This window comes from Oncorhynchus keta, chromosome 35, assembly GCF_023373465.1.
Source record: "Oncorhynchus keta strain PuntledgeMale-10-30-2019 chromosome 35, Oket_V2, whole genome shotgun sequence".
Taxonomy (NCBI): Eukaryota; Metazoa; Chordata; class Actinopteri; order Salmoniformes; family Salmonidae; genus Oncorhynchus; species Oncorhynchus keta.
Window position 1 is genome coordinate 40175316 of NC_068455.1, and position 16061 is coordinate 40191376.

The window sequence follows — 16061 nt, forward strand, 5'->3', positions numbered from 1 at the left end:
GTCCAAAGAGGCCAGAAAGGCAAAAGGCCCAAATGTAATTGTAATCATTTCACTGTCTATGACATCATCTTCAAATCTGTCATATCTCTGCAAAATCATATAGGTTGTGAATAAGCCTACATTTAGCAGACAGATACTGCCTTGAAAGCAAAGAAACAGCTATAGGGAAATGAGTCAAGATTCAGGGCAAAAAGAGTAAGCTATAACATAATTAGCCTCCCTTCTCTGTTTAGTCATAGCAAATGGGGTTCTAGACTTACAGGGCTTGTGAGGGGACATTCCAGACTTGTAACTTATCCATTTGTGAGGCCACTGTAAAGAATCACCCTAATGGCCTACAGGCCCTTTTCCCTCAAACAATCAAGAACACCCAAACCAACCCCATGAAATCATAGGGACTGCACTATCTATCACAACGAAAGTGTCAGGACTGAGCTGAGCATGAAGAAATAATTAACCCACAAAGCACGTTCATGATCTAGGCCTGCCTATAACATCCCGTGGGATATGCGTAGCCTTGTCTCAGTCAACCAAAATCACAGCAGTGTAGCCTACTTCAAAGTCTACAAAATCACAGCTTTTTATGATGAATGGACATGGCATTGATGCGCTGTGTTTTCCACTGTAGATTGTTCCCATGACACTGTGTGAGACCATTCAGGGCCCTTCTGGGAGACTGCAAGCCTTTCATTTCAGCTGATGCATGCTGCCAATTATCGGACAATAAAACCACAGGGCAGACAGACTCATCAGAGACAAACAAAATGGCTGCTGAAAGTTGCTAATGGCGAGGGTGCAATGGGAAACTGTTTAAAAATAACAATAATAATAAAAATATATGCTGGTTATATTTCTGAGTTGGGGAGGGGAATCAGTTTTGAAGAGAATATCAGTTGATCGGGAAGAAGAAGGACGCTGGACACTGACCTCATTCAAAAAGCATATGATCAATAAAATTCACAGGATGAGGTCTGCATTAGAAAAAGGATTTTCCAGATTACAACCCTGTTCGGCTGGTGTCAATGAAATATTTCTCAATAGTATATCCAGCTGTGATCAGAATGCATCTAGGCGTAGGATTCGATTAGACAGGTGGATTTCCCATGTCTGTGACCCCAGAGATGAGAGGAATGGCACTGAGCCCCGCGTGCCTACCGCCAGACCACTTCTACCACTGTGATGCTATTTTTTTAGAAACCAAGCCACATATTATCAGGCAATCACAACAATCATAGCAAGTTATTGACACGGAAGTCCCCTTTTCGTCTAGGGGCTACAAATCATGGCCACAGGGGAAACAACATGAACACAAGGGGATGCAGATGACCCAGACAGTTGATCATCCAAGGCATAATATCATCATCAAGATTCAGGTACATTTCCCCATGAGTGTAATTAAATAAGGTAAAAGGCGATTCGGTATTTGACATAGCCAGGCCTATGTCACAAAGAATGTAATAAATTGGTCTGTGTACCCTATTACTGGCATCATGTGTTCTGTGCAGTGAACATTTTATTAAAGCCATCATTGCTTTAGTGAGCACTAATATGGGGTAATTTGGTCAAAGTTGTATGGCCGACATCACCCACAAAATCAAAGTTTCAGAGGGAGAAACGGTATTAAGGGGGGGAATTAGCAATATCTCGCGTGCCACGCCCGCCTCGTGCATATGGAAGTGAGCAGGAACTAAGGATAACCATGGCAATGGTGACGTCTTCTCCCTTGCTCTAATTGGAGGAAACCCCGTGGCCCTAGCCGCAGCCTACGGGCGAGTCGAACATGTCCCTGAACTCCCGCCCCCTTTCCCCTCGCAAAATAGCTACTGGCTAGTATCTCTAGAAACCATCGTTGACAGGTGAAAATGTATATTTCTGATTGGAAAATCATTCTCAGCTAGAGCCGCCCTAGCAAGTTTGGTTGAATTGCATCTCTGCTGGTTTTCCGCTCTGCCTCATACCAATCTCAAAAGCGGATCAATTCGGAGGAAGAAATCGGGACCTTAGAAGGTTAGAAAATTCAGAAATCCCATTTCAATCTTTTTTTTTGTTTGCGATTTGTAAATTATGTTTATTTTGTAACCAAGCATGGTAACGTTGTGTTGTTGCAATCCATTCAGGATGAAAGGAGTGGCCCTACGCTAACGTTACTAGTTATCTTTTACTATTGTAGGCTAACGTTAGCTAGATGCTCATCTGGCGGGTTTATGTTAGGTTGTCTGGTCGAAGCAAGATGGATGCATCATTTTTGTTTTGCATGAATGTTAACCTTGTGGGGATGTAGCTAGGTAACTTTGTCTCTAGCGTTGTCTGTGGTAGCACTGTCTGGTAGTAGTCTGAATGCTAGCTAACGTCGTTACAGTCAGTCAGCAACTGTGACCACTAACGTTAGTTTAATTGCCAGCCTAACTAACTATGATTGCTAATTAGTTAAATTTAGATGGTAAGCATAAAGCTAACTTTGAGTCTTTCTGGGTTAACGAACATCAGCTAGCTACTGGTACTGTGTCACTAGCTAGCTGACGGCAGCGACCCATCGAATTTGACAGACACTATGTCCACACGCGCACACAGCCGAATGTAACGGTCGCTAGCGCGTGTACCTGTAACGTTAATTCCAAGTTTGATTGCTCTGAAATGGTTATTTATATCGACTTCAGTTTATAATACTCTGGTGCTAGTAAAAGTGCATTCACTACATTGGGTCACAACCTCTTCCATAATAAATTGACTAACAGTGACATAAACCTCCCGTTTTACACTTGCAGGTTTTTGGTGGAATACTCCGGAGCACCCCCTACTCTCCATCTTGTACCTCCCAATTCAATTTATTCCCTGTTGCATTCCTGGACTCCTATTGTTTTTAAACCTTCCCTGGCGAGTCAAGATAAGGTTACACACAAAATAATTTTAAAAAACAATGGATAAAACGGATCTTATTCAGAAGGCCAAGTTGGCAGAGCAAGCCGAGCGCTACGATGACATGGCTGCCTCCATGAAGGAGGTAACGGAGCAGGGGGGCGAGCTGTCAAACGAGGAGAGGAACCTGCTATCTGTCGCATACAAGAACGTTGTCGGAGCACGGCGGTCGGCATGGAGGGTCATCTCCAGCATCGGACAGAAGACCGAGGGAAGCGACAAGAAGCTCGCAATGGTCAACGAATACCGGGAGAAAGTGGAGGGAGAGCTGAGAGATATCTGCAATGACGTGCTGGTATGTAGTACCAGTACAGATTAATTCTGCTGGAAATGTTTGGTATATAAAGTGTGTGTTCACGTATCTGGCAATATGTAGGCAGGGTAGAGCGAAATTCAGTTGGTGTTACAGTAAACAAAAACGGTTGGAACCACTGGCCTAGGATACTGAATACACCCATCTCACCCTCTCATAGCTTGGAGCTGGGAAAGTGTGGTCACTATTTCAGACAGTCACTGTGTTGCATCATTATATTGACAATGTATATGGATGTAAAATAATTACATGAAAGACAAAGATATAATTTGAAATAGTTGATTAGTCATCTTTCTAGGTCTTTGAAGTGTTTGGTTAGTGGTCTTCCAAGACTGCCCTTGTCCTCTTGAGGCATATTTGAGTATATCAGTGCAAGCACGAGACATCAGTAATTCACCCAGCCGTACTGCCACAGGAATCTCAACTCTATGCTGTCTAGATAAATGTGCTGAAGAAAAGGGACTCTTTAAATTATGAGCAATGCCTTCTCTGAGCAGTCAACACTACATTAAATATGCTTGATTTAAGACATTGTTTGCTTAACAAAAGCATAGCTATGCAGATCTTTCCACTATGTTATCAGTCTACCAGGACTGGTTAAATTCTATCGCAATTCAGGTTGAATAGCACATACAGTACCAGTCAAAAGTTGGAGACATACTCATTCAATGGTTTTTCTTTCTTGTTTTATGATTTTCTACATTTTTAACACATCAACCATGAAATACCACACATTGAATCATAATCATGTAGGTAACCAAAAAAGTGTTAACAAATAAAAATATATTTTATATTTGCGATTCTTTGACGTTTTGCACAGCTTTGCATTCTTGGCATTCTCTCAACCAGCTTCTTGAGGTAGTCACCTGGAATGCATTTCAATTAACAGGTATGCCATGTTAAGTTTATTTGTGGAATTTCTTTCCTCAATGCGTTTGAGCCAATCAGTTGTGTTGTGACAGGGTATGGGTGGTATACAGAAGATACCCCTATTTGGTAAAAGACCAAGTCCATATTATGGCATGAACAGCTCAAATAAGCAAAGAGAATTGACAGTCCGTCATTACTTTAAGACATGAAGGTCAGTCAATGTAGAAAATTTCAAGAACTTTGAACGTTTTTCAAGTGCAGTTGCAAAAACCAAGCGCTATGATGAAACTGGCTCTCATGAGGACCTCCACAGGAAATGAAGATTCAGTTACCTCTGCTGCAGAGGATAAGTACCTTAAAGTTAACTGCACCTCAGACTGCAGCCCAAATAAATGCTTCGCAGAGTTCAAGTAACAGACACATCTCAACATCAACTGAGGAGACTGTGTGAATGCCTTAATAGTTGAATTGCTGCAAAGACACCACTACTAAAGGACACCAATAAGAAGAGACATGCTTGGGCCAAGAAACATGAGCAATGGACATTAGACTGGTGGGAATCTGTCCTTTGGTCTGATGAGTCCAAATGTGAGATTTTTGGTTCCAACCGCCCTGTCTTTGAGATGCAGAGTAGGTGAACGGATGATCTCCGCATGTGTGGTTCCCCCCCCCCCCCCGTGAAGCATGGAGGAGGTTTGGGGGTGCTTTGCTTGTGACACTGTCAGTGATTTATTTAGAATTCAAGGCACACTTAACCAGCATGACTACCACAGCATTCTGCAGGCAGCGATATGCCATCCCATCTGGTTTGCACTTAGTCCCACTATCATTTGTTTTCTAACAGGACAATGACACACAACACATCTCCAGGCTGTGTAAGGGCTATTTGACCAAGGAGATTGATGGAGGGCTGCATCAGATGACCTAGCCTCCGCAATCACCCGACCTCAACCCAATTGAGATGGTTTGGGATGAGTTGGACCACAGAGTGAAAGAAAGGCAGCCAACAAGTGCTAAGCATATGTAGGAACTCCTTCAAGACTGTTGGAAAAGCATTCCAGGTGAAGCTGGTTGAGAGAATGCCAGAGTGTGCTACAAAGGGTGGCTACTTTGAAGAATCTCAAATATAAAATATGTTTTGATATGTTGAATTTTTTTGTTGTTGCTTACTACAGGATTACATATGTGTTATTTCATAGTTTTGATGTCTTCACTATTATTATACAATGTAGAACATTGTAAAAGAAACTCTTGAATGAGTAGGTGTCAACTTTTGACTGGTACTTTATATACTTAAAAAAACAAATCCTGAATTGACTCATTTGAAATGGAATTGACCTTTACTCTGGTCTCACGCTCAGCAGTGAGTGTTTCCCTGAACCCAACCATTAATTTATTTTATCTGTTAAGCATATCACACCTCTTATTTCTCTTGCTCTAAACAGAGACTAACATTAGATTGTTTCACTCCAATGTTGGTCAAATGTCATGTCCCACGATTGTCCATGAGTTCCTACAGTCTAAAATGGTGATCTGGCCCTGAGATGAGAAGGTAGTATTCTATTTTCATCCTCTCTCCGGTTTCTTCCTGTTGGGAATGTCACACTGAACAATGGGGTTTAATGACGTGATGCTGCTGATTGACAAAGGTCACACACCAGTGTGTCTGCATGGTAAGGTGTGTCAGTTTGGGTGGAGTAGGCACTGGCGGACTACCAGTGGTGGCTGATCAAGGGCCGTGCTGTTATAGGCCTAAAACTGGGAGTGTGTGGGCGTGTGTGGGCTCCTCCTGTTTTGATATTCACATAGAGCCCGTGCTAGGGCCCGTGCTATCTTGTTCCTTGGGACATCCCTACCCTAAACACTACCCTAACCATAACCTTTACCATAACCATTTAAAAAATATATATATATCAACTGCAATTGAGAAGTGACGTCCCAAGGATCCCAGCTAGCACGGACCATTCACATAGTTTCATCTGGCACATGAGTTGTAATGAAGCTAGCCAAGTGGAAGAGTTCATTCAGAATTGTGTAACAGGACTGTCATAGCCCAGTTTGTTCAATAGGCTATGTCTCTCAACCTCACTAACCTAGCTTGCTAGGTGCAGGAAAATATATTTTTTTGGTTCCCTTCCAATAATATTACTTGACTGTCACTTTCTACTACACTCTTCTTTTAATTTTTATTTTTTATATTTTTGTTTTTTTCAGGGGCAATTGTTTTCACTTAAATCCAAGCCTGTACTAGTGAATGGCTCTGCCCATTTATTCCTATCTGGTCTTGATAGTGGATTAAGGGAGGATCTGGTGCAGGCTTAACTGTGAGGTTGAGAGAATTTCACTGAGCTGCTGGCCTTTAGACACATGGAGGTCTGAGATGAGGGGATTGGCTTGGGGGGGATGTTGTGGGCAGCGTTTTGTAAGCACGCTGGAGCCCAATCTAGCACTGAACCTTACATATAGGAATACCATTAAGGCTTTATGACTGTCCCACATCTCTACTGGTTTAAAAAAAAAAAAAAAAAAGGTTGCAGTGTCCACTGATCAATTGTGAACATCTAGCCAGGGAGATATTCAAAGCATGTCACTTGTTAATCACATTTCATTGCCCCTGCCATTCTAATTGGGTTGCTGTTATTTACTCTGACCGATATTAATGGTCGCCAAAAGAGATTGAAAACATTTTTTTTGTGGCATATATGCATAGTGGTTATCTATACGAGCAAGCAAACAATGGCAATCCCTATGTATGTAGGCATAACTGATAAGCAGCTAACTGTAGGCTGGGGTTTAGGTGTGCCTCAGGTTGGTTTACCCCCTCTCTCCTTTCCTTTATGCCAGTGAGTCATGGTTATGTAAACCGTACAGATGGGCACATCTTCTGTCCACACCTTACAGCTTCTCCACGTCTGTGCACTCGCCGCTCTCTAGTGTGTGTCGCTCTGACTCAGATGCCTGCCAGTGTTGACGAAGGGCGTGGTGGAGCCAGCCTATAAGAATGTTTATCTCGCTGCTTGCCTGAACTCGTCCCTTCTGCTTGGTGGCTGGCTATTGGTGCACGTAACCACCTATCTCCTCTCAGCTGACTTGGCTTGACTGGGCTGAAGTAGGCCTGGATAACATGGCACTGATTTTCCACTGAGGCGATGTCATACTGGACTGGGTGGAACCCTTCTGCTGCCCACGGCCATGCAGACACTGCCCTTACCCACCCTGCATGTCTGCACTGTGTATGGGAATAGATCATGGAAGCTGGATAGTTACCCCCAATAACCACCACTCAATCTGTTAGAAACTACAGTTGATTGTGGTCAGAATCGGTTCACTTATAGTTGATTAGGACGTGGCCATCGGCGCTGCCGTGAAATTGGAGGATGGTGCTGAGGATGGTGCAGGCTGTTTTCAGTGCTCCACTTTCAGGCATCTGTTTGACAGAACAGAACGTGGCCCACTACACAACAATCCAGGCTGGTCTCGTCTTCACATGTGAATCTAAGCTTGGCGAGACATTTTTCAAAGTCAAACCTAGGTTGTCATGGCGACGGCCCACATTTTTGTGATCATTGAAAACCCGGCCAGATTCGCACAGTTTTTAGATGGACTAGCACAAAAATATGCTCATCCGTATGTTCACGATGATGCTCATCTCCAATAGAAGAGCACAGTACTACAGTACTACAATTAGTCGAACACTGGAGAATTACACCATCAGCTCTTGTTAGGCCTATATCATAGCCGCAGATGAGATATTTTATTAAGCACAGTGCTATTGCCTGGGTCATTTATTAGGGCACACCGTAGCTAAATGTTTCCTATTGGACAGGTTCATGTAATTCCTCCTTGTTTCCTTCCGTTTGGTGCCTTGGTCTGTGTGAAACTAGAAGCGCTGTGTGAACTGAAGACAATGTGAACAACCAGGCCACTCTCCCTCCACTCGTCTGCAGGCAGGGTGATGTATGGGAAGGAATGCTTGGAACTTGAGACATTTGAGCGTGCCGTGTATCTAGACTAATCTCGTCTGTAAGTAGACTGGGTGGGAGTGGCTCGGGTAAGAGTGGGGGCAGGGCTGGATGAGCCCTGAGACACGCCCACTTCGACTCACTGCCTGTTAGTGTCAGTAGATGCCATTTTAGGTCTGTCAGCCTCTGCGGCGAACTCGTTAATCTGATATTTAAAACAAGTTAATGTGACTTAAACCCTTGGTCTCACTGACACAGATTTGCTGTAACCAGGCAGCAGTCAGGCACTTTGAGACTGATCCTGATGAGTTGGCCCTGGCTGGTTACGCTCCTTCACGCTAACTGACGATCGAGCATTCCAGACCTCCATGTCAGGAGCTGATACATTTCTCTTACAGAAGGAATCTTGCCTTGGATTGAACCCCAGATGAAATGTAGGCCATACCTCCTACTGTATTCCCTATACCATCTTCAGTATAGTTGGTGTGTTGCAGATGAACTGGTCTGCAGTGATGCTGGAGTTTCTGCTGCTGCTGTGGGTTTAAATATAGATGCTGTTGGGTGTCTTGGAGTGCTATGTAAGCTGTAGCATACAAGCAGCGCTGCTCTTTCCCAGTTTTAGCCGGTGCATTCAGCCACAGGTTTTGCTTCTGAGACACGTTGATTCGATGGCGGTATCTGTTCCACTAAGACAGAGCGCTGAGGAACGTTGGAACGAAAGGAGCCCAGAAGAATCTGGGGCAAAAGACGGTCAGGAACCCGCAGGAGGCCTGGCCTCATTATGGACAAGTTGGAATGACTTGACGCAGTGCAAAACGCTGGCTCCCACCCTGCTTATGCTGAAACCACTGCTGCCTGCCCATATGCACAGCTAGGCTCTTGCTGTCTATTCCACTGGACTCCTGGTGGACTAGGGCTGGCACAAGTTACTGTATAACCGTGTAGTCGTCAGTTATGGATGAAGACTGTCATGAAAATAAAATAAAAACATTTTTTTGGGGGGGTTAAGAATGGTTAAGAATGAGCAGCATAATGAAGACGGGGCGTCTGGACGTTCGTGCTATACTCATGGGTACACTAGCAATGGCTGCCTGGTATTGTGATCATTTTCATGGTACTGTAAAATGTTCATTCAAGTGATAACTGATGTGGCTCATGCGATGGAATGCATTTTTTTTCTCTCTAACGTCTGAGTTAAATAAACAAATCGCAGCACATTGATGGGTACACTTCCTGCTTTTACTTTCTGCTTTGCTCTTCGCAATGGCAGCCAGTCGCCCATTATGCCATTGACTTGAATGTTGACGCACATTCCAGTTATTCTATTGCAGCAGATTCAGTCAGGAGCTGAGAGGAGAAAATGTGGGGAGGGAAGAAAGAAAGACTTAACGGTGACCACGGTCATTTGGCTGGCCAATTACCGTCATCCAAAATTCCTTGACTGTCACAGCCCTACGTGTGTGTGTGTGTGTGTGTGTGTGTGTGTGTGTGTGTGCAAATCCTGCATGGACATCACTCGCATGATGTCATCACATGAGGCTACTGAACTGGTCAATCACATTGGGTCACAGGCTCAATCACATTTTTTCAGATAATCGCTATATGAATTTTGAAATGTGTGTTCATTGTTGTTACACCTCCTTGGTCCAGTACTGTCGCTAATGCTGCTCACCCAGTTTTTGTTGGATACATCACAGTTGTAACGGGAAGATTGAGGCTTCTTTGCCTACCGCTGGTATGGGAGGGTTTGGTTGGGAACTCGACTCACATGGTCATGTTTGGGTGTATGTGGCCTCAGCCAATCAGAATCAACCTTCTTTCTTTAGCCAGTCAGTGTTAACAGGATTTCAATAATAAAGGAACATTGACTGTCAAATAGAAGTTTGTTTGTGTGTGTGTAAACAAACAATTAATTCCTTTTTCCTTTGCACAGGAACTTCTGAATAAATATTTAATTGAGAACTCCACAAACGCCGAAAGCAAAGTGTTCTATCTTAAGATGAAGGGGGACTACTATAGATACCTTGCCGAAGTCGCCTCCGGGGATGACAAGACAGGTGAGCTTGAAATGGCCCCTCGAACTGATTACTGCATGAGGTTTTTACCATGTTGGTATTTGCAAGCAATACACCTACATTTTACTGAATTACTCTGAATGAGGTGGCAGGTAGCCTAGCGAGCTTTGGGCCAGTAACCGAAAGGTTGCTGATTTTGAATCCCCTAGACTAGGTGAAAAATCTGCCTGTGCCCTTTGAGCAAGGTACTTAACCCTAATTGCTCCTGTATGTCGCTCTAGATAAGAGCGTCTGCTAAATGACTAAAATGTGATAATCTCTCTAGCCCAAGTGCTACTCGAGCCAGATATGTAAAATATATCAACTTTTTTCTTTTGAAATCCCCCTTTCTCTCTCTAAATCCCAGAATGACATCTAAGCAGGCTTAAATGACTGTGTGGGGCATGAAGTAAATGTTCTGTGAAGTATAGACATTGTTCCTCGCAACCCTATATAATTCCGCCTCCCTCTGCTTGCGTAACAGCCCCAATATGAATCTCCCCTCCGAGTCACGTCCTAATAAAGACGCCTTTGATCTGCACTATTGCAAGACGTCCTTTAGGACTCTGTCGCGTGCCATTGTTCTACAGTCTGCGAGGAGGTTAAAATGAGGCTTTATGGGGCTCTGCTTTAAACTCCGAGCCCCTCGTGCAGCAGCCGAAATAGAACGGCACATTTTGTAACGGAGCTGGAAATGGTGTCAAGTGAGGCGTCGCACACACTCGCACGACCGCAGGGAGCCGTCTCATAGGAGGAGACGAGGAAGAGGGGAGGGTTCTAGCCTACTGTATGGGCCTCTGAGACTCCCACTGGCACCCATTGTGTGACGCACACTAAAGAGAACTCAATGCCCAGTTATAAGCATGTGCATTTCAAGTGAGGCTTGGACAAAAGGAAATCAATGTGCCACTCGACTGCTATGTTCAGTTGCTTATTGCTGAGAACATGTCACACAGAATTGTCCAATAGTACACTTGTAGTCTTTTAACCTAACACCCACTAGCCTATATCATAATCGCTACAGAGTGAATTTGAGTGAATCAGGCTTCAGTCAGTTAGTAGAAATAAGAGTCCAGTAGGGTGTCTCACTACCATTTTCCTCCAATAACGTCCACTTTGATCTGTGTGCTCCCCAGCGACCATAGAGAACTCTCAGGAGGCTTATCAGCAGGCGTTTGACATCAGCAAGAAGGAGATGGACCCCACGCATCCCATCCGCCTGGGCCTGGCCCTCAACTTCTCAGTCTTCTTCTACGAGATCCTCAACTCCCCAGAGAAGGCCTGCTCACTGGCCAAACAGGTCAGTCCAGCCTCACCTCTCTGTTCCTGTACCGTTTTCTTTAGATCTGGGGATTTAGTTTGAAATGTAGAGAAGTTCCGTGTGTTATCTGCGTGTTCTGTCAGAATGAATGATAAGTGGTGTGTTTTTGAATTGCTAACTCGTAGGTAAGTGTGTGAATGGGTTGACTGTTATGTCTCTACTGGAAAAATGTATTTCAATGAGCAATACCAAGTAGATGGCTTAATATCTGTGCTGGACTTTGCCGGGGGTTTATTCCTATCTATGGTAGCTTGGATTTTGCACAGTTAATCTACTTTGAAGCTTGCCGTGTAATAAATGTATTTTTTTTTTTTTGTCTCGAGGCATTTGATGACGCCATCGCAGAGCTGGACAAACTGAACGAGGAGTCCTACAAAGACAGCACTCTCATCATGCAGCTGCTCAGAGACAACCTGACAGTGAGTTCCCTTCCCTATCTGCTCTGCCATGTTCCTTATTCTAGTCAATATTTACGGTCTGTTAAATGAAACTTTAATGTTTTTTATTTTTTATTGTCGAGATGGTATGATAATGTTCACTTATAAGAGTTCATTTGGAAGACTGTCTGCATGGGTAACGAGTTGTCTACGAACAAGTTTTTGTCTTTTGACAAACATTGACGTTAAAAACACATTTTGGTCTCTTTCTCCCAGTTATGGACATCCGACAACGCTCCCGAGGAAGGGGAAGGCGGAGAAGCCGGCGAGGCCGGAGAGACCGAGAACTGAAACTGAGTCATCTCTCCCAAAACATAATCTTTTTACACGTCTCCATTCCTTTATTGCTCCACTTCAAACTGATTCTAGCGATGAAACCCATTACTGAAAAAACTGCGTATGGAAATTCCAAAGTCATTTGTCTTTTCACATTGCAGTTTTTGGACAAAAAAAAAAAAAGATTGACTGGAGAGGGGAAAAAAACCTCCATTCCTTGGTTTGTGTTCATCCTGGCCTTCCATATGTGCAGTTTCTGATGTTAGATCATTATGAATAGCTTCACCTCTTTGTATCAACGTTTTAGTCCAAAATAGAGGAAAAAAATAAGAAATTCTAGGATTTTTGCTGCGCTTCAGAAAATGTTAGTCCCATCAAACACCAGGGCAGTTAAGTATTCTTTGAACAGGGGTGTTTGCTAAGCAGGATAGGATGAATAGTTCCCTCATCCTCCGTAGTCTTTCTCCACGCGGTTATCTGGTACGGTTACAGCTGCTGACGTCCGACATGGACAAGTCCAATTGTTCGATACTGCAGGGACGGCCAGTCTATGAGCTGGCACCCAGTCTTTTGCAGCCAGGTGATTTTCCATTGGTTCTGACAAGTTATTTCCTCACTCCCTCTGGTTACGGTATAAATCATGTCTGGTTGAAGACCATACAGAAGTGGGGCATTCTAAAAACTCAAACTCAAAATAAAAACAATCTGATATTGGGAAGGAATAAAAAATACTCCTACATGCATGTAATTGAATAGTGCACTGGAACGGAAACCAATGCTGTATACACACCAAGTCCAATTTAGTACTTTTCAATGCAGGTGTGTGCACATGTTAAAGAGGGCGTTTGGTTAGTCCAAAGATTGTCGTTAGAGATTTGGACCACTATTGTGTTTTTTTGCTAATCATCGATTGTAGTCCCCAAAAGCCTCGTGGAAATGTTTAATGCCCTATGTATCAGCTATGTAACATTAATAAAAATGACATTTTATAAACCAATCTCGAGCTGGGGTCTTTCCAGTATGGTGTGCGTTTTTAACTGTGCAGGAATCCCGTTTGATCCTTTCATCTGTGTGCTGTTTTTGAACCTGATTTCACACATTTTTATAGAACATCAACTGACGTTAATTGGTAAGGTCATCTAACCTCATTTTGGACCAGTGTTCATGTCTGCAACAGCTATGCTATTGTGTGTGTGTGTGTGTGGGGGGGATGTCATGAGATGCTCTGCTTTATTTTGATGCCACAAACTTAAGTCCTGCAGGCCCTTGTTATCTTGCTGCAAAGAAAGACCTAGTTAAGCTGCAGCTGGTCCAGAACAGAGCAGCATGTCTTGCTCTTCATTGTGATCAGAGGGCTAATAGAAATACTATGCATGCCAGTCTCTGGCTAAGAGTTGAGGAGCGACTTACTGCATCACTACTTTGTATAAGAAACTATGTTAATTCCGAGTTGTTTGCATAGTCAACTTACACACCGCTCTGACACACACACTTAACCCACCAGTCATGCCACCAGGGGTCTTTTCAAAGTCTCCAAAACAAATTCAAAGTGTAGAGTAGTATATAGAGCCATTATTGCATGGACTTTCCATCTCATGTTGCAAAAACGAACAGCAAACTTGTTTTGACCTACCTAGATATTGTGTGTATGTATTGATATGTAGGCTGTGTGCAGTTAAATGTATGTAGTTCTGTCCTTGAGCTGTCCTTGTCTATTAATGTTCTGTATTATGTTTTGTGTGGACCCCAGGAAGAGTACCTGCTGCTTTTGCAACAGCTAATGGGGATCATAATAAAATACAGAAACAATACATGATATATTAATTTTGAGAAGAGATGATTGGAGCCCTAATACACTAAGTCAATGTGACCCAACCTTTTGATAATAACTAGCCCAGACCATAGACCTGCTGCGGGTGCATCATGGGTATGATACACATTCCCTGTTATAAATGTTCCCTCAGCATCATTTTGTGAAGACATTTTTATTTGTCAAAAGAGGATATTTTTATCTGCCCTTTGCTCTGACGCATCTGGAGCGAAATGCCGCAGATATATTTGAAAAGGAAGAGACAACGACGTGTTCAGAACAACTCGGAAATCTCTGACATCCGACTTCAAGTGCGTTCAAGACAACTGGGAACTCGTAAAGACGACCTCATACTGGGAAAATGGTTTTGAACGGCCATTCAACTCGGAATGCCAAATCTGAAACTGGGGCAACTTTCTAAAGTTCCGGTGTTCCGACCTGAAGATCACTGACGTCATGATTTGACCTGGTTTTTTCCGAGATCCCAGTTGTCGTGAAAGCATCATAAGAATCCCAGAGCGAAATTAGTGGTGAAACGCTCCGCCCAGCAGAATGTCAACCAATTGCGTTCATGTTGTCATGCTGCTTCAAGCGGTTTCTAAACTAATTGTCACGTTATCCATTCTAAAAGTCAGGGAATGACTTGTCGCTTTCAGATGCTAGTGGGAACTAGGAAACCTTAATTGTTCCGACTAGCACGTGAATGCGCTAGCACGTGAACGGGACAAATGAGTCGAGAAACACGATTTCAAAGCTATGCGACACTACAATTCAAATCAAACTGTATTTGTCACATGCGCCGAATACAACATATGGAGTAGACCTTACCGTGAAATGCTTACTTACAAGCCCTTAACCAACAGTGCAGTTCAAGAAAGAGTTAAGAAAATATTTTCCAAATAAACTGAAGAAATAATAAAAAGTAACACAATAAAATAACAATAACGAGGTTATATGTCTGATGGTCATTTGATTAATTGCTCAGCAGTTTTATGGCTTAGGGGTAGAAGTCTTTTGGTCCTAGACCTCGTATATAGGTCCAGGATGGCAGGAAGCTTGGCCCCAGTGATGTACTGGTTTATACGCACTACCGTCTGTAGTGCCTTATGGTCAGATGCTGAACAGTTGCCATACCAGGAGGGCATGCAACTGGTCAGGATGCTCTTGATGGTGCAACTGTAGAACGTTTAGAGGACCCATGCCAAATCTTTTCAGTCTCCTGAGGGGGAAAAGGTGTTGTCGTGCCCTCTTCACGACTGACTTGACGTGTTAGGACCATGAGAGTTCATTGGTGATGTGGACACCAAGGAACTTGAAACTCTCAACCCGCTCCACTACAGCACCGTCAATGTTAATGGGGGCCTGTTTGGCCCGCCTTTTCCTGTAGTCCACGATCAGCTCCTTTGTCTTGCAAATTGAGTGAGAGATTGTTGTCCTGGCACCACACTGCCAGGTCTCTGACCTCCTCCCTATAGGCTCATCTCATAATTGTCGGTGATCAGGCCTACCACTGTTGTGTCGTCAGCAAACTTAATGATGGTGTTAGAGTTGTGTTTGGCCATGCAGTCGTGGGTGAACAGGGAGTACCAAGAAGGGACTAAGCACACACCCCTGAGGACATGTTATAATTATCTCAAAGTCAGGAACATGAGGTTTGTGGCACTTTAATTGGAGGAGAACAGGCTCGTGGTAGTGGCTGGAGCGCAATAGGTGGAATGGTATCAAATACATCAAACATAAGGTTTCCATGTGTTTGAGGCCATTATTATGAGCGTCCTCCACTCAGCAGCCTCCACTGAGTCAGGGTATGGCTATGAGTCGAGAAACCTGCCTATTTTCCTTGAAAGAACATAATGTCACTATTTCAAAGCTATAAGATATTACATAGGACAAGTTAATTATCTCAAATCCTGGAAAATATTTGTAATGTTAAGCTTCTTGTTCACGTAATTCGTGCTCATGTTGGGGTTTTGTGCAAGCGCCCAATTACTCCTTGAAGGAGACGTCACCTTGCCGGGTGTACCCAGAATGCACCACGCGGCCCGGCCCATTGCCAATTTACGGGAAACGTACACAGTGGGCCTTAATGCGAATCCACTGGA

General features: G+C 43.6%; 1 protein-coding gene across 1 annotated transcript; it reads left to right on the forward strand.

Annotated features, from left to right (window-relative positions):
- The first annotated feature begins 1838 nt into the window (after positions 1 to 1838).
- On the forward strand, positions 1839 to 13146 carry LOC118368487 (14-3-3 protein beta/alpha-1-like). The gene is made up of 6 exons (XM_035752622.2): positions 1839 to 2007; positions 2766 to 3211; positions 9995 to 10118; positions 11252 to 11415; positions 11760 to 11855; positions 12090 to 13146. The coding sequence occupies exons 2-6, from the start codon at positions 2918 to 2920 to the stop codon at positions 12162 to 12164; spliced, it is 753 nt and encodes a 250-aa protein (XP_035608515.1). The 5' UTR covers positions 1839 to 2007; positions 2766 to 2917; the 3' UTR covers positions 12165 to 13146.
- The last annotated feature ends 2915 nt before the right edge of the window (positions 13147 to 16061 follow it).